The 27,522-nt window shown below is 35.7% G+C and overlaps 2 protein-coding genes across 11 annotated transcripts in view; both read left to right on the top strand.

Annotated features, from left to right (window-relative positions):
- The first annotated feature begins 2,878 nt into the window (after positions 1-2,878).
- LOC131951092 (cell surface glycoprotein 1-like) lies at positions 2,879-3,682 on the top strand. Its single transcript, XM_059313381.1, has 2 exons — positions 2,879-2,892; positions 3,022-3,682. Exons 1-2 carry the CDS (start codon positions 2,879-2,881, stop codon positions 3,680-3,682), a joined length of 675 nt encoding a protein of 224 aa, XP_059169364.1.
- Positions 3,683-3,743: 61 nt separating this feature from the next.
- The window catches only part of LOC131951088 (anoctamin-7), a 29,138-nt gene continuing 5,359 nt past the window's right edge, over positions 3,744-27,522 (top strand). For 4 of the 10 annotated variants that reach the window (XM_059313376.1, XM_059313373.1, XM_059313375.1 and 1 more), the window contains exons 1-22: positions 3,744-3,863; positions 9,740-9,964; positions 10,262-10,405; positions 10,933-11,074; positions 12,606-12,681; positions 12,926-13,029; positions 14,158-14,329; positions 14,736-15,069; positions 15,438-15,473; positions 15,821-15,912; positions 16,642-16,763; positions 17,444-17,533; positions 18,893-19,048; positions 19,719-19,755; positions 19,935-20,044; positions 20,997-21,133; positions 21,594-21,801; positions 22,352-22,481; positions 24,373-24,506; positions 25,223-25,303; positions 25,796-25,881; positions 27,211-27,294. In XM_059313376.1, the coding sequence (XP_059169359.1) occupies positions 9,780-9,964; positions 10,262-10,405; positions 10,933-11,074; positions 12,606-12,681; positions 12,926-13,029; positions 14,158-14,329; positions 14,736-15,069; positions 15,438-15,473; positions 15,821-15,912; positions 16,642-16,763; positions 17,444-17,533; positions 18,893-19,048; positions 19,719-19,755; positions 19,935-20,044; positions 20,997-21,133; positions 21,594-21,801; positions 22,352-22,481; positions 24,373-24,506; positions 25,223-25,303; positions 25,796-25,881; positions 27,211-27,294 (2,660 nt within the window). In that variant the 5' untranslated portion in view covers positions 3,744-3,863; positions 9,740-9,779. Of the gene's footprint in view, positions 3,864-6,723; positions 6,783-9,739; positions 9,965-10,261; positions 10,406-10,932; positions 11,075-12,605; positions 12,682-12,925; positions 13,030-14,157; positions 14,330-14,735; positions 15,070-15,437; positions 15,474-15,820; positions 15,913-16,641; positions 16,764-17,443; positions 17,534-18,892; positions 19,049-19,718; positions 19,756-19,934; positions 20,045-20,996; positions 21,134-21,593; positions 21,802-22,351; positions 22,482-24,372; positions 24,507-25,222; positions 25,304-25,795; positions 25,882-26,162; positions 26,269-27,210; positions 27,295-27,522 lie in introns of those variants that run through there. The other 6 variants (XR_009388384.1, XR_009388385.1, XR_009388381.1 and 3 more) reach the window with 4 other exon arrangements.

Here is a 27,522-nt window from a genome sequence, read left to right as displayed (position 1 = left end):
AGCTCCTTTTAATAGATTTGTACTAAACAAATTAAAAAGCAATTACTTCTCTTAATTATTTTATTTTTATAAAGTACTTACTAAAGAATGACATTGTATAAAAAGGAAATTTATTTAAAATCAATAATATAAATAAAAAAAAAAACAACATAAAAATAAACATAACACGAGACACCATTACTTATACAAAGCTTTCATGGTTTCCATTCTTTTGACCGACAATTTGTTGTGAGGTCTTTATGGCAGACATAAAATAAAACTGATTTTCACAAAACACACTAATGCACTTACACACATAACATGATGTTGTAATTTGTTTTAATTGAAAAAAAACACAATTGTTTTTCAAGACCCGAATAGACCAGCAATGAGTACCCTATGTTCGTATTTTGTGTTTATATATATATATATATATATATATATATATATATATATATATATATATATATATATATATATATATATATATATATATATATATATATATATATATATATATATGGGGGGAGGGTGATTACAATTTTCTTGTGGGGTGCCCTTTTTTTTCTAGTTCCGCCACTGGGGGGGGGGGGGGGACTTGAAATTTTCGGGGGGGGGGGTGTGGCCGAATAAAATTTCCAGAGGGTCGGACACTGTTAAAAGTATACATTTTCTATACAAATTCCATTTCGTCCGGGGGGGGGGGCGGTAGACTCTCTTGGGGGGGGGGGGGGGAAGCCTGGAGAAACACTGATCGGGGCACGGGTTTACCTACATTACCGCCCAGCACACCCCATGGCGTGCTGTATAAAAGCCTTGTGTGTACGTTAATCACCCACCGTAAAAGTGAAGTAGAACACACTTCGGCGACTAACCAGATAGCAGGGACGTAGAGGGGCGCTCCTGGGAGCCCCTGATTACACTACCGCAGGGACACCACGTAAGGCCCTGGCTCGGTTTTATCATCAGATGTTGTATGCCACCGTGTCAATATTGTAGGGTGCTCCTTAAAACTAACATAGGCGCCATAGTGCTCAATGGATAGCTCAATCGCACTAAATCGTACCCTGTCGGGTGCCGGCGGAGGCGCCTAATTCAATTTACATAACGTAGATGCCACAGTGCTTACGTGAAAGTTCAGGGCCCCAAATCTCACCCTGCCGGGGCACCGCCCGGGCTAAATTTTAAAAAAAATTTGCGGGTACCTCCCCAGGAATATTCTCCATCAACTCCCCAAAGTTTCACGGCACTCGGATGAACGGTGTCAAACCGTGTCCGGCTTTTTGCTTTATATACCGTATATACTACTTTAAGGTATAGGCCTTAACCTACCCCATACCCCCCCCCTAAAAAGCATAAATACTGTAAAATATGTTACAGTTCACGTTAGCGTAGTCATATTCACAGTAAAAAAAAAGTATGCGCATCTTGGCGCGCTTTTTTTTTGTGTTTGATTTTTTTTTTCAGGTTTAGACTAGGATCTAGATGTCAAGATCTAAATGAACAAGAGAACTCTTCAGCAATAAAAGCACTGAACTTTAATGTAGGGTCTGAAAGACGACGTATATAATAATATACCACTCAAGTAAAATAATACATAGTAATTAGTCAACAATGCTTTATACAGTGATTTTAACATCAATAGGCTAGTTTTACTTAAATGGGGTTTTTTCGCGCTTTTAAGTTTGATTGCCATGTGAAGATCTAGCTAAGGTTTGACTTGTGTCCTTGGCCTGCAAGTAACCTCAAACTTGTGATCTGTGATCTTGCTATTCCGTATTTGGATTGGGGGGGGGGGGGGGGCACAGTTATAAGAATGGGTAAAGTCGGTTAAAGTTAAATATAGGTCTATATAAGTTAAATAGTTTCCATTTAACTGTAGTATTTTATTTTTATTTTGGAGCGATGCCTCAAAGCTCAAAGATACACCGTTTCTCACACAAGTCCGACACCCCCAGAGTTTCTTCCAGCCCCCCCCCGAACGAAATGATATTTATATAATTTATATAGAAAATATATACTTTTAACAGTGTCCGCCCCCCCCCCCCCCCGAAGAAAGTTTACCGCCCCCCCCCCCCCCCCCCCCGAAGATTTCAAGTGCCCCCCCGGAGAAAAAAGTCTGGAAGAAACACTGGACACCCCCCCCACCCCCCCCACCCCCCACACACACGCTTTCCCCGTCCGCACACGCCCCCTCTCCCTTAGGAGTGTGACGTCATTAAAACACGATCCCTTACATGTAAATGTAGCCAGGTAATCTTTTACGTGTAACTATCACTGTGGCACTAATGTAACAACAAACATCAGTACAATAACAACTCGTTTAGAATTGAATATCTCCTATTTGTTTTGTGCTTTTGTCTCAACCACGTGCTGTTTGTCTTGTTTTAAATTATTTTTAAACCTACACGAAATAAAATTGGTATTTACCGACACTTTAAATTTAAAAGAATAATGTTTGCATAAGAAGCGAGAGTGGCCGATAAAACAACAAAAAAATTGCGCCTGTCGATCATTGACCGGACACGACCGAACGAGAAGCAGGCATGAATTAGGCCTAGAATCTAGTTATCAAGCCAGAACTACCTAGTCCATCCTTCGGTTGATCCAACATACGCGTGCATTTGGCGCCCTCTTGGACAACATATCAACAAGAGTGTCCGCAATTAGGCCTATATATATCACTTATATAAGTATATATATATATATATATATATATATATATATATATATATATATATATATATATATATATATATATATATAATTTAAGCACTTTTGGATTATGTCGTTATAACGTACAATACTAAAGAAAATCTTATTTCTGAAGGCTTAATTAATCATAAAATAGTTAACATTCTGTGCTGATTTTTCTTTGTAACAATACTAAATTATATTTATGTATGGTGGGAGGCAATCCGACTCTCATCTCCTGTTGTTTTTTTTTTCTGAGGGCGCCTATAATTTGATGCCACACAATCAAGAATGTGTATTATTTTACGCCAAAATGTGACCGTGTTTTAAATACATTTGTTCACACAGCTATTGCAGACGACTGAGTGAACGACAGGCACGCGGTCATCGTCTGGGCCTGCTGGGGATAGAAAGCCGTCGTCCATCTGGGCAACCCATTGGTCAAGATATTGTACGTCCATCTGAGCAACCTATTGGTCAAGATATTGTACGTCCATCTGACCAACCCATTGGTCAAGATATTGTACGTCCATCTGGGCAACCCATTGGTCAAGATATTGTACGTCCATCTGAGCAACCCATTGGTCAAGATATTGTACGTCCATCTGACCAACCCATTGGTCAAGATATTGTACGTCCATCTGGGCAACCCATTGGTCAAGATATTGTACGTCCATCTGAGCAACCCATTGGTCAAGATATTGTACGTCCATCTGACCAACCCATTGGTCAAGATATTGTACGTCCATCTGAGCAACCCATTGGTCAAGATATTGTACGTCCATCTGACCAACCCATTGGTCAAGATATTGTACGTCCATCTGAGCAACCCATAGGTCAAGATATTGTACGTCCATCGGAGCAACCGATTGGTCAAGATAGTGTACGTCCATCTGAGCTAACGATTGGTCAAGATATTGTACGTCCATCTGAGCTAACGATTGGTCAAGATAGTGTACGTCCATCTGAGCTAACGATTGGTCAAAAGATTGTGTCCAGCGCAGTATAGTACGTCCATCTGATCAAAGATTGGTCAAGATATTCTACGTCCATCTGAGCTAACGATTGGTCAAAAGATTGTGTCCAGCGCAGTATAGTACGACCACAGCTGGTCAAGAGATTGTATACAGCTGAGAGGAAAACTTACCAAAAGCGTGTGCCCAGTTGACACAATAAAGACCATCAACATGGTAAGTAAAATTGTTATGGTTTCCTAAATAGGCCTATGTAACTTACTTCTCAATGGAGATGGCGTGTGTGTACACATAGGCCTGGGTATGTGGTAGTGTGGTCGTCTACACTTTAACGGTTAACGCTTCTCTTCTTCATCGAGTGGCTATCTCTTCTAGGGGTTTCTTTCAGACATTTAGCACGGGCTGGGGGTCCTGAGACTTCCGGAAAGGGGCATTTGTTAAAATGTATGTTTTACTTTTAAATTCTATAGACTATATTTTAAAATATTCACGGGTGGAGGGGGTGCGCATGACATACTCAGGATGGAGCAATGCCCCCCTGGAAGATGCCTGAAAGACAAACTCCACTTTCTAAAATTCGTGACACATGCACACACTCATGATGTAATGATCCACATCTCTCTGTCGTGTGTGCTGTCCTCTTCATTCATAACTCCGAGCTTGTAGACCCAGTTACCATTAACAGCAGGCAGAAAAACACACGTTTCCACAAGAATACAATACAAGACCTTCACATAAGTGCGCAGGGGGTTAGTCACCATTAAGTTGAGTGCTTCTTCCAGACATTTTTCTCCGGGAGGGGGGGGGGGGTGGGGGTGTTTGTGTCAGTGGCGTAGGCAGGGGGGGTTGGGGGTGGGGTCATAACCCCTCCCATAGAGCCCTCGGTATATATATATATAAAGTATGAAGGGGGAAGGGTGCAAATCGAAAGTTTGGGCGGGGGTGCAAATCGAAAGTTTAAGGGGGGGTGCAAATCGAAAGTTTGAGGGGGGGGGGGTGCAAATCGAAAGTTTATCCCCGGGCAAAAATTGGACCCCCCCCCCATTGAGGCGATCCTGGCTACGCCACTGGTTTGTGTGATGTTTTCGGGGGGGGGGGGGCGGATACTAAACTCTGATAAAATCGCGTCAACTTTCGAATTGTCTCGAGGCTATTTTTCCCTTTATCATATTTAACTGCTATCGTTAAAAAACGGTTTTCTTGTGTAAGGCTAATCTTTGTAAAGTAACAATGGTGCAACTTCTCTGTATGTGGATGTTTTGAAATTGGAAACATTCGACATACAACTTTATAGTGTATTTGTTTGTTATTTTATGAAAAATTAAATAAAATATTACAACTACTTTTGCCAATTATTGCAAATGCACATGCATTACTGTACTACTACTCGATGGGCATAAAAAATAGCCAATGTTACATATTTCTTAAAATTTGAACTCACACCCTACTAGTTACGTCCTAAGAGTAGGCCTACTCAGAGGCGTAGCGAGGGGCGGGGGGTGCCGACCGCACCGGGTGACGCCATTTAGGGGGGGGGGGTGACACCAAGGCAAAAAATAGCAAAATATATAGAGAAAAATGATAATTCCACTTACTTAAGTGATTAATTCGAGTGTTAGATAGTCTTTTAAGAGATGCAAATCGCAAGTTTGAGGGGGGGGGGGGTGCAAATCGAAAGTTTGAGGGTTGAGGGGGGGGGGGTGCAAATCGAAAATTGAAAGTTTGTCCCCGGGAAGGGTCTCTACGCCTCTGGGGGGTGACACCATTAGGTGCCGCACCGGGTGACACCCGACCTCGCTACGCCACTGGGCCTACTGTTATGTTTTATGCAGGCTTATTTCCCACCGTTAGAGAACACAACGCATACGGGTATTCTATCGATGCCTGCATCGGCTTAGTAGTAGACCTACGTTAGGCCCAAGCCTAGTTGCATGAAGAAAACATTGCATTAGGTCTACTACGTTCCTAACTCGGTATACACTGCGTCTTGTTTTAAGTTTTTAGTTTGGCGGGACTCGCTGTAACCTGATCACTTTTCATTGATTGAGGGGTGGAATATTTTTAAAGACCTCTGACGAATGATTTTCATTAAAGGGTCAAACAAAATTGTGAAGTCACATGACCCCCACGCCTCAGAGTTTCTTCCAGGCATCTCTTCGCCCCCCCCCCCCCCCCCCCGAACGAAATGAAATTTATATAATTTATATAGAAAATATATACTTTTAACAGTGTCCGCCCCCCGCAGAAAGTCAACCGCCCCCCCCCCCCCCGAAAATTTCTAGTGCCCCCCCCCCCCCCCGGGGAAAAAAAGCCTGGAAGAAACACTGCCACGCCTTCACCTCATTCTCACTCTTGCCTTTATAGTATATGTTTTCCACTAAGCGTTGTGTGGAGAGGTGGGGTGGGGTGGGGTGGGGGGGGGGGGTGTTGTAAAAATTTCATACCGTAGCTAGAATATCATAAAAGGCAAACGCCATTTTTTGTAGGCCTGGATCTACTATATCACAATATAATTTATGTAGCGCTGTGGATAGACATGCCGGGAAAGGGAGTTAATTAAATGTAGTCCATACGCTAGTCCTAAATATATTCGTTGAATGTAAATGCATTTTTAATATCTGTTTTGATTCATCGACAAATATTACTAGACAATGTAGTATGTCGCGTTAAATCGATTTTCCTAATCAATAGACTACCTGGTGTTAAAGTAGGACGGAGAAAAACTTCTCTTCAACTATTCTTACCGCCCTTTTTGCTGTTATGAAACAATTATTTGTAATAGAGTCGTCACCCTTGGTACACTTAGCAACATCGTAAACAGAGCAAACCATCGTGAACGATTATCGGGTTATCGACCGATAGATCCAAGTTTAAAATGCCTGGGCAGGGTTAAAAATAGCTTTCTGCAGTGGAATAGCCTGTTTAGTGCTTAGGCAACTGTAATATTTCAAATTGCCAGAGAGTAATTGGAGCCAGGGTTTTCTAAACGTAATTAAAATATGTGTTTCTTACGGCACACGGATTTATTATTCTTGCACAAAACTGTGACAACATCAACAATGTGTAGTGTAGATCTCTAAATTTAAGTAGATAAAAGGACCTGCATCTCAGGGATAACTTGGATTAGCTAATTTGGTAAACTATACTATTACTCAGCTATTTCTTAAAAATAAGATTAGGCCTAGTAATCTAATTTAGTAGCACTGCCTTTTACTTTTGTATTTTAGAGTTGTGACATCTTATATTATATTTAATTACATTAGTAAGAATAGGGCCTACTTATTATTTAATAATAACAAGGCCCTATGACTGCTTTATTTACATAGTCAAGATGAGAGTAGTAGGCCTATATAGTAGTAGGCCTATATATATATATATATATATATATATATATATATATATATATATATATATATATATATATATTTAGTTCTAGTTATATTATAGCCCTATTTTTCTAAATGGGGGAGGTTTGATTTATATTTATTTAGTTGTCTTACTTAAAGCAATGCTTGAAAATTTTCCCTATTTACTAAAGCCTGCTACCTCCCACCCCAAAATTTCTGTTTATTCGAAGGCTTGGATGATTAAATTTAAATAGACAGATTCCTACTAGATGTTAAAATTCTTTGTTTTAAAAACTATGTTGGAATTATTTTAGAATTTAATGGAAAAAGATGTGATACCCACAATAGGGCTTAAATGTAAGCTTATATTTAAGGAACAATGATGCTAGCTTAGAAAGAAAAAGATGTCTGACATAAGTATATTGAAACCAATATACGGCCGTCAATCAGTTGTTTATAAAAACATGACAAGATAAAAAAAAGCAAGGATGGAAATTCAATTCAAAGAAATGGAGAACAACCTAAAAATGAATAACAGCAAGAAAATATACCATCTAGTAAACAGTGTTTCTTCCAGACTTTTTTCTCCGGGGGGGGGGCACTTGAAATTTTCGGGGGGGGCGGTAAACTTTCTTCAGGGGGGCGGACACTGTTAAAAGTATATATTTTCTATATAAATTATATAAATTTCATTTCGTTCGGGGGGGGGGGGGCGGTAAAAATTTTTCGGGGGGGCTTTGACCCCCCCGAAGAGATGCCTGGAAGAAACTCTGCTAGTAAAAGATCTGACAAACTCAAAGCATGTGGTGACCACCAATCCGCAGCACAAAAATGGAAAATGTCTGACTAAAGACATAACAAGATGGACCTAGTATTTGTTATGAGTTGTACATCCGTGAAACCCCTGTATATAATATGATACTAAATGTCTGTCCTTAATGCAAAAAAAAACAATCACAGACAGGAGCATGGCTCAAGCTATGGACTCCATCTCCCATCATCACTATCCCCAAGAAAGGCAACTTACAGCTTAGCCAAAGCTACCATGCAATCAATCTTGTAAATCATCCAAATAAAACTTTATTAAAAAAAAAAACTGAAGCCACAACCTGAAAAGATCATAGCTGAAGACCAGGATGGCTTTAGATAGGGATGCAACACAAATGAGCAAATCTTTAATCTTAGGTTAAAAATATCTTCAACACCAGCAACATCTTTACTACTTTTTTTATTGACTTTAAGAAGGCATTCAACAGGGCTACTCTACACATACAACATTTGTACATACCTCTCAGAAATTATTAGAAATGTGTACAAGAGAGCAACCAGCACAGTAGTTTTCAACATCACTATAGACAAGCTAGTTAGAACAATGCTAGGCATCAGACAAGGCTGCTTGCTGTCTCCCATCCTATTCAATATCTACCTAGAAAGGATTATGTCTGATGCCTTGTAAGACCACATTGGCTCAGTCAGCAGCGGCTAATGGATTATTACCAACCTACGATTTGTTTATGACATAGATGCCATTGCAGGCAGTAAAGGTGAGTTGATAGAATTAGTAAATGGATTGGAGAGAACATCAATATAATACGGCATGGAAATCAATTCAGACAAGACAATGATCATGACCAACAACCATGGGTAAATAGCCAGAGATTGAAGAAAGTTCACTCCTTCAGGAAACTTGGCACCATACTTTATGAGGAGGGAATGAAGCAAGAACCCTTTGCAAGAATTGCAACAACAGCACTCTATAAATAAAGAAACATCTGGCTGACTAAAGATTTCTATTAGCACTCATGCAGTCACAGGTCATGTCTGTCTACCTGGATGGATGCCAGGCATGGAACCTCAAGGCAGACCTCCAACAAAGAATCCATGCCCTGGCAATGAGATACCTATAAAAAAGGCTTTAGGGATCTTATACACAAACAACTAATGAAGAGGTCTGGGAAAGGATCAGTAATGCTAATGGTCCCGTTGAGAGCCTACTGAGCACAGTCAAAACAAGTAAATTGAGATGGTATGAGCATGTCATATCAACCAACAGCCTATTAAAACAATAATGCAGGAGGGGGGTGAAGAGGAAGGCAAAAACATCATAAGATGGAGGATATCAAATATTGGACTGGGCAGAACTACTCAGAGCAGTAGAAGACTGAGAAAAATGGCTGAAAACTATGAGAAAATCAACTGTGGTGCCCCCAATGATCCCAATAAGGGTTAAGGGATGATTGATTGTTGATGGATTTGATATTTAAAAAAATACAACTTGAAGTGTTTTTGATATTATGGGGGGGGGGGGGGGGGTGAAGATGAGTGTTTGGTCATCATATACTCATTTCTTATAATAGTTTTACTCGTTTTATTCTGTTCTGAAAATAGTTTTTGAAAGGATTTCTTTTTTTGTAATATCCTTTGTAGTAACTTAGCTGTTTCTTAAAAAGGCAGTTCAAGAGGTTTACTTGATATACTCTAACTTAAAACTTTTCTGTCACTTTAAGTTTCGAACCCAGTGCAGGGGTTCGAATATCTAATTCAATCTTTTTATATAGTAGGCCTAACAGTAGCGGAAATTTTACTTAAATTTAAATGTTTTTTTTTCTGCGAAGTTGGAGTGCCATGTGAAGATGTAGCTAAGGTTTGACTTGTGCCCTTGGGCTGCAAGTAGCCTCAAACTTTTAAAGAGTTAAAAAAAAAAAAAAATTTGATTCTTTTTAATTGATTTAAAAAATATTTCAGATATCACAGAACAGGGTCCTCTTTTTTGGAACATTCCATCATGGATCGAAAGAAAGTCAAGCGAAGCCCAGAAGTTGGGGGAGGGGATGGTCATAATTTGGAAGAAAACACCAAGGACCTTAATCTTTCTGATATTGCTGCTATTAAAAATTCTTTTACAAGATTGAAGAAAAAGAGACATAAACATAAAATGCATAAACCTAAGCTGTCACCTTTTGAGGAGAGGTAAAGCTGGTCTTTTTTTTTATATAAGAGTCTGTAAATACATAATTTGTTTGTATGATTAAAAATTAAAATTTTTAAATAACTTCACACCACCAATAAGTTAGTCATTATCAGAATATATTTTGTTGTGTTATTTTAAAGATTCTTGCTCATGATTAATTTGTAGATGTTTTAACTGCATTAGTTAACATAATAATATAAAAAAAATATTTCGATACACATTTTCTTCATCCTTATTTTAAATGCTTTGCTTACAATTAATATTGATTAAAAATCTTCAGTTTAAATATCTTTCAGATACTCCTGGCTTTACAGTGAAAATAAGCTAAAACCTGAAGACAAACGGATAGATTATGTCCTGGTTTATCCCGTACCCAAAGACTATTCACATGATGCTGCAAGAGCCCAAGCAGAAGAGAAAAAAACTGTGAAGCGGGAAAAGTAAGTCTATGATTCTAACAAAGCATTCTCAAATAAACATGACACATCAGTTTAAAAATTACACTTATAAAAATTATAGCATATATCTGTTAGCAGCCTGACAGTTAGCCAGTCAGTCACTTTGTTTAATACTTTCTTCAATTTCTAGCTATCTGTCTGTGTTCTCTATGTGAATCCAGTTATTAAATGACTATCCATGAGTTTACAAGCAAACAAACAAATATTGTTTCAATTGCGATCAATATATATATATATATATATATATATATATATATATATATATATATATATATATATATATATATATATATATATATATATATATATATATATATATATATATTTGTATATATATATATATATATATAGCCTATATAGCATCTATAATAGTGTTAATTTTTTCAAAAAAACTAAAAAGCTTTTTTATTTTTATCTCCCTTAACCACTCTCCATTATTCCTTTTAAAAAATACATTCAAACACCACTGATTTAAAATCCTAATCTAATTTAAACTCTCCATCCAACAGGTTTGAAAACTTAATACTAGGTGAGGGTTTTCTCATACAAAAGACCACCATTAAGGAGAATGTTTTTGTCAAGCTCCATTGTTCTTTCAAGAGGCTGTGCTATGAAGCTGAAAAAGTGAAACTAGAAATGCCGTTGAAAGATGTAAGTTTGTAAACTATTTGCTCAAGAATAAATTTGTATTGAAAGATCTCATAATATTTCAAAATAAGCTTTTGGCCCTTTCCTTACAAAAGAAGAGAGCCATTAGAGAAACTGATATCCATAGGCCTACTACTTGTTCTACATTTTAAAACTATGCAACCTCAGGAAGTTCTGTAGTTCTCAATGTATTTGTAAAGATCTAAATAAATATTAAAGCGTATAGTCAGCTTTGTTTTTACAAGCTTTTATTTAACTCACTTCCTCGTCATTCTGTCTGTCGTCAGTCTAGACGGAAACGCAGGAGTGAAAATTCGGACAGTTCTACTTGACCGATACGATTCACATTTGGCACGTGGGTCAAGACATGAAGACAATGCAATCTGAAACTAAATTTGACTTAATTGGATGCCTAATTGATTTTTTATGAATTAATTAAAATTTGGACCGAATTAGTAGGCATGTCTAGCCAACCACACCACACGCGTCATCAATAGCTGCGCCATCAAGACCACGTAATGGCTGCGTTCAAAAACCATTGCGCGCCTACTGAACGTGATATTCAGTAGGCGCGCAATGGTTTTTAGTCATGTAACTCTATTGTAGATAAAACATGTAAAGTACTGAAAAAAAAATTCATAAAAAACGTTTTAATAACAAGCTTTTATGTAATGATGCACTAAAAAGTAGAAAATAAATTATAGACTACTATTTAAATAACTATAGAAGAAAAGCGTGGGTGTCTTCCTTAACATTAGTAAAGGTATCCAATAGATACTAAAGTGACCCACGCTTTTCTTTATAGTTATTTAAATAGTAGTCTATAATTTATTTTCTACTTTTTAGTGCATCATTACATAAAAGCTTGTTATTAAAACGTTTTTTATGAATTTTTTTCTTAATATGTTAATTATTCAATGTAGGCCTACTGGTCAGCTAACTTTTTGAGTCAACCTTGCACATTTATTTATGAAAATATAGGAAATGAAATACAGATAGCTCATTTATTATTTAAAAAAAAATAATTAAATCATATGATGATTTGTGGCTGGCAGTAGCCAATGTTTTTTTAAAATCAAATTAGTTAGCCCATGTAATACATCAGGCTGATAGGAGTAAATTATGATAGTATCTATAATATTATTAGGAATGTTGAGTTTAAGTAACCTCAGTAGTGATGATTGGAAGGACTAGTAATAGGTGTTGGTAAATTTTATTGTATTCATGCCTCGCTACACCTTCTAGAACGGAACAATGCTCTAGTAAATTGATCTATGTCAATAGATTTTACTTTGTTTCTGTGACCCCACTAGATTGTGTTGAGAACATGTCCTTTACATTTATTTACTGTTAGTGTAAAATACATTTAAATCACTAATAATTGGTGTTGAACATTTTATATAATTACAACAACTAAAAATAAACATTTCTAAAAAAATAAAAAAAATAAAAGTAAGTTTTCTACGTATTTTTATGACTTCTCTAAAAATTCTTTTGACTGTCCTCCACGTAATAATGTAAATATTACATACAGTGTAGAATACCAGAGGGGGAACCACACAGCATATTAGGGAGGTTTATTGCTGATCACCTAGAAACAGATGGGGAAGGTAAGTTCTTTTGTGCTTAATTTATCTGTAAACTGTAAGAGTGTAATAATCCCCTAATTTTTAAAAAATACTCCTGTTAATTTTTTTTTTAAATGAAATAATGATAATAATCTGCTTTTTAAAAAGTAGGTGTGTAAAGATTTTTAATGAAAAAATTCTAAATAATCTTTTTTTTTTTTAAAAAAGTAGTCTTATAAAGATTTTTAATGAAACAATACAAAATAATCTGTTTTTTTAATTTTAGTTTCAGACTTTGTCAGCACTCCATTCAGGATGAGTAAAGTTGATAGATTTGATAAATATGAAGATCCAGAAAACTTCTTCAGGCCAGCATTGAGATCACTCTTGGTGAGCAGTAGTTGCACATTTTTTAGGCCATTTTTTTAGGCCATTTCTTAGGCCATCTTTCAGATTGGTGATGGTGAGACCATCTTTTTGGCCATCATTAGGATTTGTGATGGTGATATGATCTTTTTGGCCATCATTAGGATTTGTGATGGTGAGACAATCTTTTTGGCCATCATTAGGATTTGTGATGGTGAGACCATCTTTTTGGCCATCAATAGGATTTGTGATGGTGAGATGATTTTTTTGGCCATCATTAGGATTTTAATGGTGAGACCATATTTTTGGCCATCATTAGGATTTGTGATGGTGAGATGATCTTTTTGGCCATCATTAGGATTTGTGATGGTGTACAATAGTTTAGGCCATCATAAGGATTGGTGATGGAGAGACAATCATTTTGGCCATCTTAAGAATTGGTGATGCTAAGAGAATCTTTTAGACCATGGTTATGATTGGTGATGGTTAGACAATAGTTTAGGCCATCATTAGGATTTGTTATGGTGAGACAATATTTTGGCCATCATTAGGATCGCTGATGGTGAGACAGTCATTTTGGCCCTTATAAGAATCACTATATACGAATAATTTGTTTCACCATATTTTGACTACACTGAACTGTTCATAGGCGAAACAATCTGTCAAATAAATTATACCTATACTTCCCATCTAACATTTCTGACTAAGCTTAACATTAAGTGTTAAACATGGTCTAGTAAGGCAGTGCGATACACATTCATTAAATGATAGCGTACCAGCAGTGGCGTCTCCGGGTCAGGTGTTGTCATCTGGTGCAGTAGCTTTGGGTGTCACCCCCGACCGCTCTCCAAAAATTTAACATTTTCTGTTTGGTGTCATACTTCTCCTCATGCTATTTCATCTTAGCTGGAATAAATATTGTTTTGAGAGTAGATTTTAATTTTAGAATTTTCCATTTTGGTGTCACCCCTAGAATATAATATATGTCATTACGGAATATACATATAAACCACATAACCTCCCCATCACAGGAGTCCTTTGGTGCATATCGCACCACCTTCCTCTTCTCTCCAAGATGCCACTTCTTACCAAAATTGTGAACATTAAGATGAGCTTATAATGATTAAATAAAATTAAATGAAACTGTTTCAGGTGGACCATATTCTATCAAACATAGACATATCTGAAAGTGAGGCTAAGAAGAAGGAAGATGCGGGTGTAGAGCCATCGGTTGGAGGCTGCCTAGAGAGTATCTTATGTTGCGGTGATTCAAAACCTGGCATGCCTAAGGACTTGCAGAATAAAAATGTTTGTACCAAGAGAGGTAATTCATCTTCTTTAATTTTTTAATCTTTCTTGAGAACTCTCCTTTTTTTCTCTCACAGGGCCTAAAGGAGTAACATTGTTCTAGGAGAGGTAATCTACAATTTTGTTTTATTTCCATCCTTTCTGAAAAAATGCTGGTACATTTTTTAAAAAAGTGGTCTGTTTTGTTCACCTAGGTTAAAAAATGAGGTTATCAGTTAAATCTAGGATAGTAAGTATTTACTTATCAAACAGTTTGTTTGAAATTCAACGTGGAGTGGGGTTGCGATATAGTCCAGTTGCTGGTCAGGCTCTCAAAACACTGCATACTGTTCTCAGCTGTGTATGAAAATTGGTTTCCCATGTTTCCCATGTCCAGTAAAATAACATTTCATAAATGTTACTTAATTTTATTTTCATTTCAGGGTTACCCTACCTGTTGATGAAAAATGTTTACACTGAAGCATTTATACTTCACGATGAATCCCTTCATCGTAAAAGTAAAATGGAAAACATTCCTCCCCAGAGCGGCAATATGTTCACAGAAACAGATGCATATAATCAAAATATAACGGACGCCCGCAAAGAGTTAAATGACAAATGGACCCGGCCGCTAGCTTACCAGCCAATGTGGCATATCAGAAATTATTTTGGTGAAAAGATTGCATTTTACTTTGCATGGACTGGCATGCTGGTAACAACACTGTGGATTCCAATGTTTTTTGGATTTGCAGTTTTCCTGTATGGACTGCACAAAAGGTATAGATTAGTTTTCTGAAGTAACGTTTCTACAGCTTAACGTTGTTTTGTGATATTTGTATTCAAAATCAAAGATTTTAATTTAAAAGCACATGTTTATTTTCTTTTTCAACAGTTAAAACTTTCCATTTTTTTATTATTTATTTCTAAATTTTGAGAAATTTTAAATTTTCAGATTTTTAAAATTTAATAAACTGTTTTTTATTTTTAGTGTACGTAGCTGTTTCACAACAGTTGTAGGTTTTGTTCATAACCCATTGTTGTAAACAATTATTATATATAATAGATTCTCTAACAGTAACACATATTAGTCATATTTTAACTAAACGATCATAAAGGTATTTACTTGTTTCTACTTATCAAATCAGTATCACAGATACATCAGCAGCGAGAAACGGAACAGGGTAAGATACCATTTTAAATTATCAAATTCTAAAATAATTTACCTGTTTCTCTGTAAGCTTTTAAACTAAAAAAAAAATAGGTTGTTTAATTTTTTGTTAGTCGACTTAGTTTGGCCATTTCATTAAATATTTTGCATGGCCATTTCATAGTGTGGCTAGGCAATTTTATGGAATATATGACTTGACTGTGCTCTAGAATTTATGACAGGCCATTTTTTTTATATGACTATTTTATGGAATATGTGATATTTTTTTAATCAAATATGTGACATGGTTATTTTTAAGAAATATGTTACGTGGAATTTAATTTTATTGAATATGTGACAATATTTTATGTTGTATTTTAGGTCAGCTGAGCTGCAGAATGTACTTGAAGACATCAAAAGGGCATTCGACAATGATGTAACACCATTTTACTCACTGTTTATATGCTGCTGGGGTTAGTTCTATCTTTTTTTTCAACATGCATTGCCAATACAATAGAAGATGTTGTATATAATTTAACTTTTATCTAAATTTTATTTTAAGCTTTTATATATGCCTATCCCTTACCCTTATCCTGTTGCTATTTGTATAGCAAACACTATCCCTAATCATAACCCTCTTCCAAACCCTATTCCCAGTCATATCCCTATCCCAAACCCTTTCCCCAGTCATATCCCCAAACCCTATCCCCAGCCATATCCCCAAACCCTATCCCCAGTCATATCCCTAACCCTATCCCAAACCCTTTCCTCAGTCATATCCCCAAACCCTATCCCCAGTCATATCCTTAACCATATCCCAAACCCTTTCCCCAGTCATATCCCCAAACCCTATCCCCAGTCATATCCCAAACCCTTTTCCCAGCCATATCCCCAAACCCTATCCCCAGTCATATCCCTAACCCTATCCCAAACCCTTTCCCCAGTCATATCCCCAAACCCTATCCCCAGTCATATCCCTAACCCTATCCCCAGTCATATCCTTAACCATATCCCAAACCCTTTCCCCAGTCATATCCCCAAACCCTATCCCCAGTCATATCCCAAACCCTTTCCCCAGTCATATCCCCAAACCCTATCCCCAGTCATATCCCTAACCCTATCCCAAACCCTATCCCCAGCCATATCTCTAACCCTATCCCAATGTGTGTACATATTTATATGTATGTATATACATTTCCAAGGAACAATTTTTCTGGAAGTTTGGAAGCGACAGTCTGCTAGATTAGCATACGAGTGGGATGTGGATATGTATGAAGCCAATGAGCCAGATAGGCCTCAGTTTAAAGGGACCAGATTTAAAAAGGTAAGAATTTTTAAAAAACAATTCCTTTAAACTTTTATCTGCATGTTTGTATTGTGCATATTTTTATGAATTCTGATTGAAATGATTAGGATTTTTTAGCTTTTTGTTTTTTTGTTAGAAATTTTTTAGAATTACTGTATATGTGTGTTGCTATATTTTCCATTCATTTGAGCAGAGGTAAATAAAGGTTTAAAGGAAAGCAATCCTTTGAGATTTTGAATACAAAAATTTAACCCTAAACCTAAATCTAAATCTAAACCTAACCCTAGGCCAAACCTTAACCCAATCCCTAGCCCTAAACCTAGCCCTAACCCTGTGCGTGAGGGGGGAAGGGGTAATGTCCTACTGGGCGTGGGGAGGGGGGTAATTGACATGGGGGTTATTACTCCGGGGGTAATGTCAGGGGGGGGGGAATGTCCCGGGGGGGGGGGGGGGTAATTGATGAGGGGGATGTCCTGTTCCCGATTGAAGAGCTGATGAAGAGAGTTGATTTAATTTCTTTAACTTCACAAGCAAAAAATGGTGCGGTCACACCTCACTGCCTTTACTATCCCATGGTTTGTATTTTTTCCTCATGACCACACTATTTCCTTACCTAATATTGTAATATTTGTTTCTTTAACTAGACTAGGTTAGACTTTTTCATCCTCGTTAACACATTTATTTTTATTGTTTTTCAGAATCCCATTACCAGTGAAATTGATTGGTACTATCCATTTGGAATGCGAGCTTTAAAATTTGCGACTTCAGGAATGGTGTTCATTGTAATGGTAAATATTTTTTTGGTTCTTGTAAACAATGTGAGATGTGGACAGGGTCAAAGGACAACTCAATCAAATCAGGATGGTGTTGATTAATGTCATCTTTTATTGTGCTGTCTAAATACACTACGGAGATGGACAAACTTTTTGACATTTCAAACGAGGACGAATACATCCACACCCTAACACGACATGATGAAGACTGATTATACTATTTCTCCTAACAACCAAATCATACTCTTCCACGTCACATTCTTACTTGCCTCGTCACATTCAAAATCTTTTAGTAATATAAATGATCCCACCACACACATACTCTCATACCCATTCAGTACCCTAAAATACTATTCACAACACAAACCACAAGTATGGAGCTGAGGCTGTTTTTGTGTGTTTGTGTGCTGGTATGATTGTTACAGTAAAAGTTGCAGGTCTAATGGTAGCAGTAAGGGCTTAGGTGGGTAAAAATAAGGAAAGTTCCCTTTCAAACAGGATGGTCCATTGGGCAAGGGAAGTAGAGTTCACCTGTTTCTTTGACCTGGAAGTAGAGTTCACCTGTTTCTTTGACCTCCGCATATCAAGGGATAGTGTGGTTAGCACTATGCCCAGCCACCTTTACTTTCAATGACGTGAGCCATGTACCTATAAAAGCAGGGTGGACTCAGGAAAGTATTACGGAATCGAACCCGGATTCAAACTCGACACTTTAGGGTTAGCTGTTGTATGCTCTACCATTCAATCACGCCTTCCCACAGGATTTGGATAATATTTGAGATAATAGTAGAATAAATAATAACTAATTCTCTCATTTAGAAAAAAAATTGTTTGTAATTCTTTTGTTTACAAATATTTAATTTTCTGCTCTATTATACACAGTTTAAACAGTATAGAATCACATAGAAAAAAGAATTGCGAACCAAAACCACATTAGATTATCAATTATTATGGTTCTTTTGAGAGATCAGAAATAGCATAAAATACTACTTTCTGACATCACAAAAAATCACAAAAAATTTGATAGAATCAAGAGAATATTATTTGTATGACATTTTGTCCATGTACCTGAAACAGTACACAAGTTAGTGGTATTTTAGAAACCAGAAATAGAATAAAGTACCACTTTTGGTTTATTGGCGTTCACTCAAAAATTTAAAATAATCCAAGTGTAAAAGATCCTATATGTTATATTTTGTATACTGGTACAATAAAGGGAGGTGTAAGCTGTGAAACTTCCAATATTTCATTTAATATTTGTGCGTTATTATAATACATCCTCTATACTCTGTATTGGAGAAAGTAATAAATGTTTTGTTTACAAATATTAATGGTGCTCTTCATATAGTGATGTAATTATTTTTATCTCAACAGGTTATCGTAGTAATAGCCAGTGTCATTAGCGTGATCATTTACAGAGTCATTATTAGTATTGACTACTGCCCCACCATGTCAAACCAAGCATGCTTTGTTCTCACAACTATTGTCTCATCAGTTCTAAATGCTGTTTCCATAATAATATTAGGACTGGTAAGTGAAATTGAAATATTTGAATTTTAATCAGAAGTTTAATGAAGGAATTGTCATTGTGATGAACACCTTTTCCTTTACCAAAATATTTTTAAGTGGGTAAAAAAGTGCTTGAACTGTTCCCCTTGTACAAATGACAGATCTGAAACAATAAATTTGAGTGCTCAAAAAAAAAAAAAAATAAACATACAAAACATGGAATGTAACAAACAAAACAAAAAAAACCATAAGAAATGATGGAATCTTTAATGATGCTTTTTTAAACCCTACTTTAAAAGTTTAAATCAATTGCTTTGTTTTTATTGCATGGGAGAGTTTGACTTACATTTTCATTCATAAACATTGTAAACAAAACTAGCAAACACACTTGAAAGGGCAAGTGATGAAGTAGAGTTCTTTTGTTTTAAAGAGGGATAGGGCTAGAAATAGTGTTAGGGATATGGTTTGGGATTGGGATCAGGTTAGGGAGATAGGGACAGGGGCAATACATATGCTAAAGAGGAGGTAATTACTCTTTATGTTAATTTAAAGGTTAATTAATCTTCAGAGTAACTGACGTGTGTGTGTGTGTGTGGGGGGGGGGGGGGGGGGTAATGTCTTAAACATGAGTTCTAAATACAATCTGTCATATTAGATGTGAAATAATTAAAATTGTAAAATCTATTTTCAGATATATGATAAGCTAGCTGTCATGTTCACAGATTGGGGTAATTAAGATTTTAACTTAAATAATTGTAGCTTATATTTGGTTTTACAAGTCTAAGTCATGGAATACAGCTAACTGTATACAGTTTTTCCTGTTTTCTAAAGTTTTAAATGATGCACAGAAAACAAGATTTGACTTTAGCAAGAAGATTTTCAAGTTGTTTTTTCTTTATAATTTTAGAGAATCACCGTACGCAAACTGACTACAATGATTCCTTGATTCTCAAAGTGTTTACATTCAAACTTGTGAACAGTTACGCATCTTGTTTTTATATTGCATTTTTCAGAGGGGTAAGCCAATATTTTAATTTTACTTTTAACACATTTTAAATTTTTGACCTAAACTTGGTAGGACTAAAGTGCTGTGATTGATATATAGGCATGGTGATGGAACTGCAGTCAGGGGCTCCGTACTTTCGACAGTGGTGTCGCTAGGTCAGGTGTCACCTGGTGCAGTAACTGAAGGTGTCAACCCACTTCCCTCCAAAGTATTTTTGTTTTTTTTGGTTTAGTGTCACCCCCTTCCCCACTGTTTTATTATTTTAACAAAATAAAATATTGTTTTGACAGTGAATTTTAAATATCTCTTAAATTGGTGTCACCCCCCTTCCTTATATGGTGTCACACGGTGCTGACCACAACGCCCCCACCCTTGTGACTTTGGGGTCCTTGCATAAAAGACTAATAGTATCACTTTCCAGCATTTAGATACTCAAAGTGATGTAAAGGGGTCGTCTATAAATGACGTCACACTCGTAAGGGGGAGGGGGATCCGTAATTTTGTGACGGTGTGTGATGAGGGGGAGGGGGTTCAGATGGTGTGACGTCACACTCTTGCATTTTAAAAAAGCAATGTTAAAAATGTTAAATTTTAGACGTTATTTCGCGTTTTAGAAAACTGTTTTAATAAATTGTAATAGGAATTGATTAAAATACTCTATTTTGACAGAGTTCAGACAAGATTTTAGAAAAATATCGATGTTTTAAGAAAAATTCAACTGCAATTTTGAGGGGTGTTGTAGGCTGAGGTGTGACGTCATTTTAGGGGGGGGGGGGGTCTGGCTTTTTGTGACGCCATGTGACGGAGGGGAGGGGGGGGGGAGGTAAAAATCGTCCAAAAAAAGCGTGACATCATTTATGAATTACCCCAAAGGGCCCCCAAAAACATTTTCCAGCAGAGTTCCTGTTGAAGGTTGATACTCCCCTGCTATAATATGACTAACTCCCTAGCATTGTATTACAGCAAACTGGTCGGAGCCTGCTGGAGTCTCGCTACGTTGACTCCTGTGAAGGTTCATGCATGACTCAGTTAAGTTTTCAAGTTATGACGCTGATGTTAACCAGGCCTTTATCAAAGTTTGTTTCAGACGTAGGAATACCGTAAGTGAGGTTTGACACATATTTATTTATCTTGTATTTAACTTAACAAATGAAATTGTAACCAAACAAAGAGTTAAGATAAAGGAGGTTTTCTAAAGTTTTAACAGCTTCGACCCCCACCTCAATATTATTATATTTCATCTTTAAAAAATATGCATTTTTCCCCCTCCTTTCCCTCTTCTAAAATGACTAAATTCCCTGTAATTTCATCCCAAAACTAATTTAATTTCTAAGTACAGTATCTTATTTTTAATCCCACATTTCAAATGACGCAAAACTTACCCCTAACACATTTGCATCATGTCATTTATGGAGGATAACCCCTTACTCCCAAAAGGAAGTTGTTTTTTTTAGGTGGTCTTGCAGTTTAAAATGTTATTACTGCATTTTAAAATTTTAATTAAATGTGTTGGCTGGGGATATCAATGCATGTAATGAAAAGAACTTTGAACTTTCACAGAATCGCCAAAAACATAGTTAAGAAAATGAAGATTATCAAACTTTGCAAAAGTATGCTTTGCTGTCGAAAAAACCAGGTGAAAATAGAAAATGAGGAAGAAAATACTCCCCAGGCAATATTTCTATTTAATGAATGGAGCAAACCAAGTTTAGGAGATTTTACTCTTGGAGAATATACAGAAAAGGTCATTTTATATGGATATTTAATGGTGAGGATTCATATTTTCAATCTGACATTTATTTCCAACTTAATTGTTCTATTTTTCCTTGGTTTCTAAATGAGTTTTGCAGATTGCGAATAAGAATTTTAAGTTTTATTTTTTTTGAAATTTAAAGCATTCACCCTTTTCTTTGCCTTCCTTTCTTGAGATACCATTAATCTTAATTTTTTAGCTTTTTTTAAAATAGAGACTACATATTTTTCAACTTCATTTTGTTTAATTTTTCTTGGTGACAAAATAAGAGTCACAGAATAGATTAAAAATATTTTTTTTATTAAATCATTAACTTTGCTAATGGTAAAGATTATATATTTTTAAAAATTGTTCATAGTTTGTTTTTTTTTCATGTAATATTAGCATACTAAAACCAACTACCCTTAAACTAAGGCTAATGTACCAAGATGTAATAAAAACTACATCAGCTTTATAGATTTTTTTTAATTTTGTACTTCATAACTGTGTTCTGTATTGCTCAGATCATTTTTCTCTCTTTAGAAAATGAGCTTTAATATTTAAAAACTTATCTCCCTTATTTCAGCTTTTTGCCTGTTCATTTCCCCTTGCCCCAATGATTGCACTAATTGTGTGTATGATAGACATCCGGGTGGATGCCAAAAGGTTGCTCTGGCTTTTTAGACGGCCTGTCGCTCTCATAAGTGCTGACATAGGTAAGGTGTTGAAGTCAAAAATTATTTTATTTTTAGTCTGGTTTATGAAATATTTGCTATTTGTGTTGTTGAGAATGCCGTCCAAGTTTTTTATAATCATACTCAGTGGTGTAGCGAGGTCGGGTGTCACCCGGTGCGGCACTTAATGGTGTCACTCCCCCCAGAGGCGCTGCGACCCTTCTGGGCAAATTTCCAAGTTTTCGATATGCACCCCCCCCCCCAAACTTTTGTTTCCCCTCCCCCCCCCCTCAAACTTTCGATTTGCATCCCCCCTCAACTTTTTGATTTGCACACCCCCCCTCAAACTTTCGATTTGCACCCCCCCTCAAGTTTTTCTCTATATATTTTGCTATTTTTTGCCTTGGTGTCGCCCCCCTAAATGGTGTCACCCGGTGCGGTCCGCACCCCCCGCCCCCCCCCCCCCTCGCTACGCCCCTGATCAAACTTTATTGTTAATGGGATGGCATAGCCTAGTGGTAGAGTGCTAGACTTCTAGAAAAGTCTAAGTTCAAATCCAGGATCAAGTCAGTAGAATGTCTCTGAGTCCCCCCAGCTCTGATGGGTACCTTATTCTCATTAGGGATAGTAAAGGCTCCCATTAGGGAAAGTAAAGGCGGCTTAGAAAAGGGCTGATCACACTGTCCCTTCAGCCAATATTATATAAACAAAAACAGGTGAATTCTACTTCACTTGCCCCATGAACCATCAGGTTCAAAATGGAACTATTTTTTCTTTATTCTGTTTTAATGACTTTATTATGCCAATTAAGGCTTTAACAAGTTCGTTAACAGTTTAAAATGGGACAAATGTTCATAATAACATAATTTGTAATGGTCATTTTTTAATTGTTGTTAATCTTTTGGAAAAAGATTTTTTAAAATGTTTTTTAATGAACAATTTAGCAACTAGAATCAAGTTTATGTATGTTGATAAATTTACTGTATGTCGTATTTACAAGTCATGCAATTTAAAGGGAGGGATTGAATACCATAGCAATGTAAGATTTCTCTTGTATGCATGATAATAGTTTTAATTTTATCTGTGTGGTTTGATATTCTGACCTTTCTTTTAAGCATGTGGTTTAATGTCCTAACTTTTCTTTTAGGGATGTGGTACAACATACTTGTCTTTCTTTTAGACATATGGTTTAACACCTTAACATTTCTTTTAAGCTTGTGGTACAACCAGAGGCGTAGCAAGGGGAGGGGGTGCAGACTGCACCGGGTGACACCATTTAGGGAGATGACACCAAGCAAAAAATAGCAAAATATATACAGAAAAATTATAATTTCACTTAGTTAAATGATTAATTAGAGTGAATTAAATAGTCTTTTAAGAGCAAAGTGGACAAATCCCAACACTTGAGGGGGGGGGGGGGGGGTGTGACACCAGGACTTCAACCTGCTAATGATAAAGAAAACATGCAACATCCAGCTGAATTTATAACCGATTATAGATACAGTTTAAAGCAATCACTGTGGGGGTGATGAGGGGGGGAAGGGGAAGAGTTACATCTGGTCTGACATCTTAACTTTTCTTTTAAGCATGTGGTTTGACATCCTAACTTTTCTTTTAGACATCTATAATATCCTATCTTTTCTTTTAGGCATGGTTTAACACCTTAACTTTTTTTTTAGGCATGGTATAATATCCTAACTTTTCTTTTAGACATGGTTTAACATCTTAACTTTCCTTTTAGGCATGTGGTAACACATCCTAACTTTTCTTTTAGACATGGTACAATATCCTATCTTTTCTTTTAGGCATGGTTTAATTAACATCATAACTTTTCTTTTAGGCATGGTTTAACATCCTAACTTTTCTTTTAGGCATGGTTTAACATCCTAACTTTTCTTTTAGACATGGTATAACATCCTAACTTTTCTTTTAGGCATGTGGTACAACATCCTGACCTTTCTCAATCTTCTTGGAGTACTGAGCAATGCTTTTATTATTGCCTTTACATCAAACTGGGGCTCACAGTTTAGTATGATGGGAAAACTGTGGGTGATCATTGGCTTTGAGGTTTGGCTCATTTTTTGTTTCTTAGAAAATTAGAAAATTATTGTTTTTATACAAGGCCCTCCATATTGCTGTAAAATATCCTCTCAAAAGGAAAATTTAAATGGTTGAAAAACGTAATTAAACAAATATTTTCTTATGGAAATATTTTTAAAATTTCTTAGCATCAATAATAACTTTAAGGGCTGGGGTGTTTGAGCTGATAAAACTGAACCTAAAAGTTTTGAGTTCAAACCCTCGTGCAGATGAGCCTTAATAGTTGGGGATGGCAAGCCACTTAGGAGAGAAAACTCCAAAATCAAACAACTGCTGCCTTGCAGTTTGTTCTTATGTGAACAAAGGCTATGGAAGCAAATCCAGAAAGAAATTCAGGCTGAAATAGGAATAAATAGGCCATGTGGTGCATAATATGTTGACACGGACACGCAATACTAAATTGCGATGGAGGAAATCCTGTCCAACATTACGATTAAGAAGAAGAAGTCTTCATTTTTGGATTATTCCAAAAACGGTTTCCATTTCCATTTTTCTTAGTAATCTATCATTAGAGATGACTGTGTAGAGATATATAAGATATAAATTAAATTTTGACAGCTAAATAATTCCCAGCCTACATTTCTTTCCTAATATTAATTAATAATAGCATTTTTAATAATAGATTTTTTGTGTGACTATGTGTACACTATAAGAGTCACCCTAATCCAATTTTCTTTTTTCAGCATATTGTACTAGCTTTGAAGTTTTTTCTTGCATTCATAATCCCTGATGTACCTCAAGATGTTACGTTAGCTATGAGGAGGGTAAGATTTTAAACTCTTCTTTTATAGTTGTGTGATGGATAAATTAAACATGAAATCTAATGAATAGTAGTATTCTAAAATTTAATGCTAGACAAAAACAATCTGAAAAGCAAGTTATTGCCGTCATTCTGAAAAACAGTGAAATAATTTACAATGTAGGCCTACATTTTTATTAAGAGAAACTTATTAAATGTGTGTCACCAAAATTTGATGATAGATAATGGTTTAACAATGGAAAAATCAACCCAATAAAAATGTTTTAACTTGACTTGTAATAATCAAATATATTAATATAAGTCAAATGGAAATCAATGGCATGTAAAATGAATGTTAAAAACAAAAATTACTTTTGAGTTAAAGTATTCATCATGTAAACATCATAATATTCAAACATTTGTCTTAGTTTTGGAGAATTGCTTTTTGTTTGTAAATCAACACATTGAAAATCTTTTTTTTTTAAAAATAAACTAATTTTTGTTAATTATCATTTAGGAAAAGTACCTCATTCACAAGAAACTGGAAAAGGAGATAGATGTCAAAATCACGACAGGTTTTAATGAACTATTTCCGGATTCTGAGTATGTATTTATATATGTGTATGTCTTTTAAGACTTATGTCATTAACCATATGAATTATTACATTTTATTGCTGCTATGTATCAACACAAAACAATGTAAGGAATATTCATATAATAATCATCGGTATAAAATGGTGTATTTAATTTAGTATGTTGTAAACGAACATCTTGTAATTATTTAATAAACAACTATTTCCCACGCACATCAAGCAATCTAGTATAGCACTCATGCTAGAATTTAAATGTATATATATATACATATATATATATATATATAACAGAGTGTAACCAATTGTGATTGGTTAACCCGTGTCTAAGAATTGTGGCGCTAGACGGAGGACACATTTTTGAAACTAGTTCATCAATTAAAGAAGAACTCTCTGAATTGTAGGTTTTAATTACTTAAGTAATCGTAATAAAATTCATGTTCCCTCGCAAGAAGAACACACACAGTAAATCAACAGACCTCCACTGCCACACTAGTTCTCACAAGTCCATACATGTATTACAAGTTCTTTCTCACATTGTTCTAATCGCGCTCTCTAATTGGGCCCTATATATCCACTGCATTTCTTTGACAATTGCACCAATGTGCGTTGCTAGTGTGATTAGCTAACTTTGTTCATCAGTCTATATATATATATATATATATATATATATATATATATATATATATATATATATATATATATATGTATGTATATATATATATATATATATATATATATATATATATATATATATATATATATATATATATATATATATATATATATATATATATATGTATGTATGTATATATATATATATATATTATATATATATATATATATATATATATATATATATATATATATATATATATATATATATATATATATATATATATATATTTATTTATATGAGGGGATGAGGGGTACTACTTCATTCAATGGTAAAACTGTACCAGGTTGAGTGACCTGTAGCGCCCCTGGCTCCGCAGCTTGCGCTATGGTTCCTACATTCATTTTAAAGAGTGTGATACACTATGGATAGGATGGGCTACTATAATCATTTACTAAGTTGAATCAGGAGTGTCCTCCGGCGCGCTAGCAAGGGGTGCTTTGGTGCCCCAAGCTTTCAGCCACCCCCATCCCCTCCCCCCGGCAGTCAGGTGATCCGGAGCATCCTGTGCTCCCTGTGAGCACTACTATGGTGCCTACATTAGTTTAGTGTTTGGCGACATAGACACTACCATATATATATATATATATATATATATAGACACACACATATATAACTATGTATATATTTATATCCTAATACATATTTAATATCTTATTTTACTAGGAAGAAACTCTCATCAGAACCGTCCAAGGTGACATCCAAAGGTACATTATTAGCAGCAGGAAATGGAACTAACCCTGCCCCAAAGTTTGTTTTGTTTTCTATTTCTTATTTAACTATTACTTTTTCGTTTGCAATCTGTTGATAAACCTATTATTTTTTTCAACTTCTTATAGCTTTTCATACTAATTCATATACTATTCTAAATTTTAATAACAATAACTCTGATTAGAAAATAATCTTTTTAGCTTATAAAATAATATTTGCTGTCATTTATTTTATTTAACACACTTTAACTGCATACAAGATTTAATA

Source organism: Physella acuta, unplaced genomic scaffold (assembly GCF_028476545.2).
Source record: "Physella acuta isolate Inbredline_101_S28 unplaced genomic scaffold, ASM2847654v3 ptg000797l, whole genome shotgun sequence".
Classification (NCBI taxonomy): Eukaryota; Metazoa; Mollusca; class Gastropoda; family Physidae; genus Physella; species Physella acuta.
The sequence above is the reverse complement of the archived record's forward strand: the minus strand, read 5'-3'. Positions and strand labels throughout refer to the sequence as shown.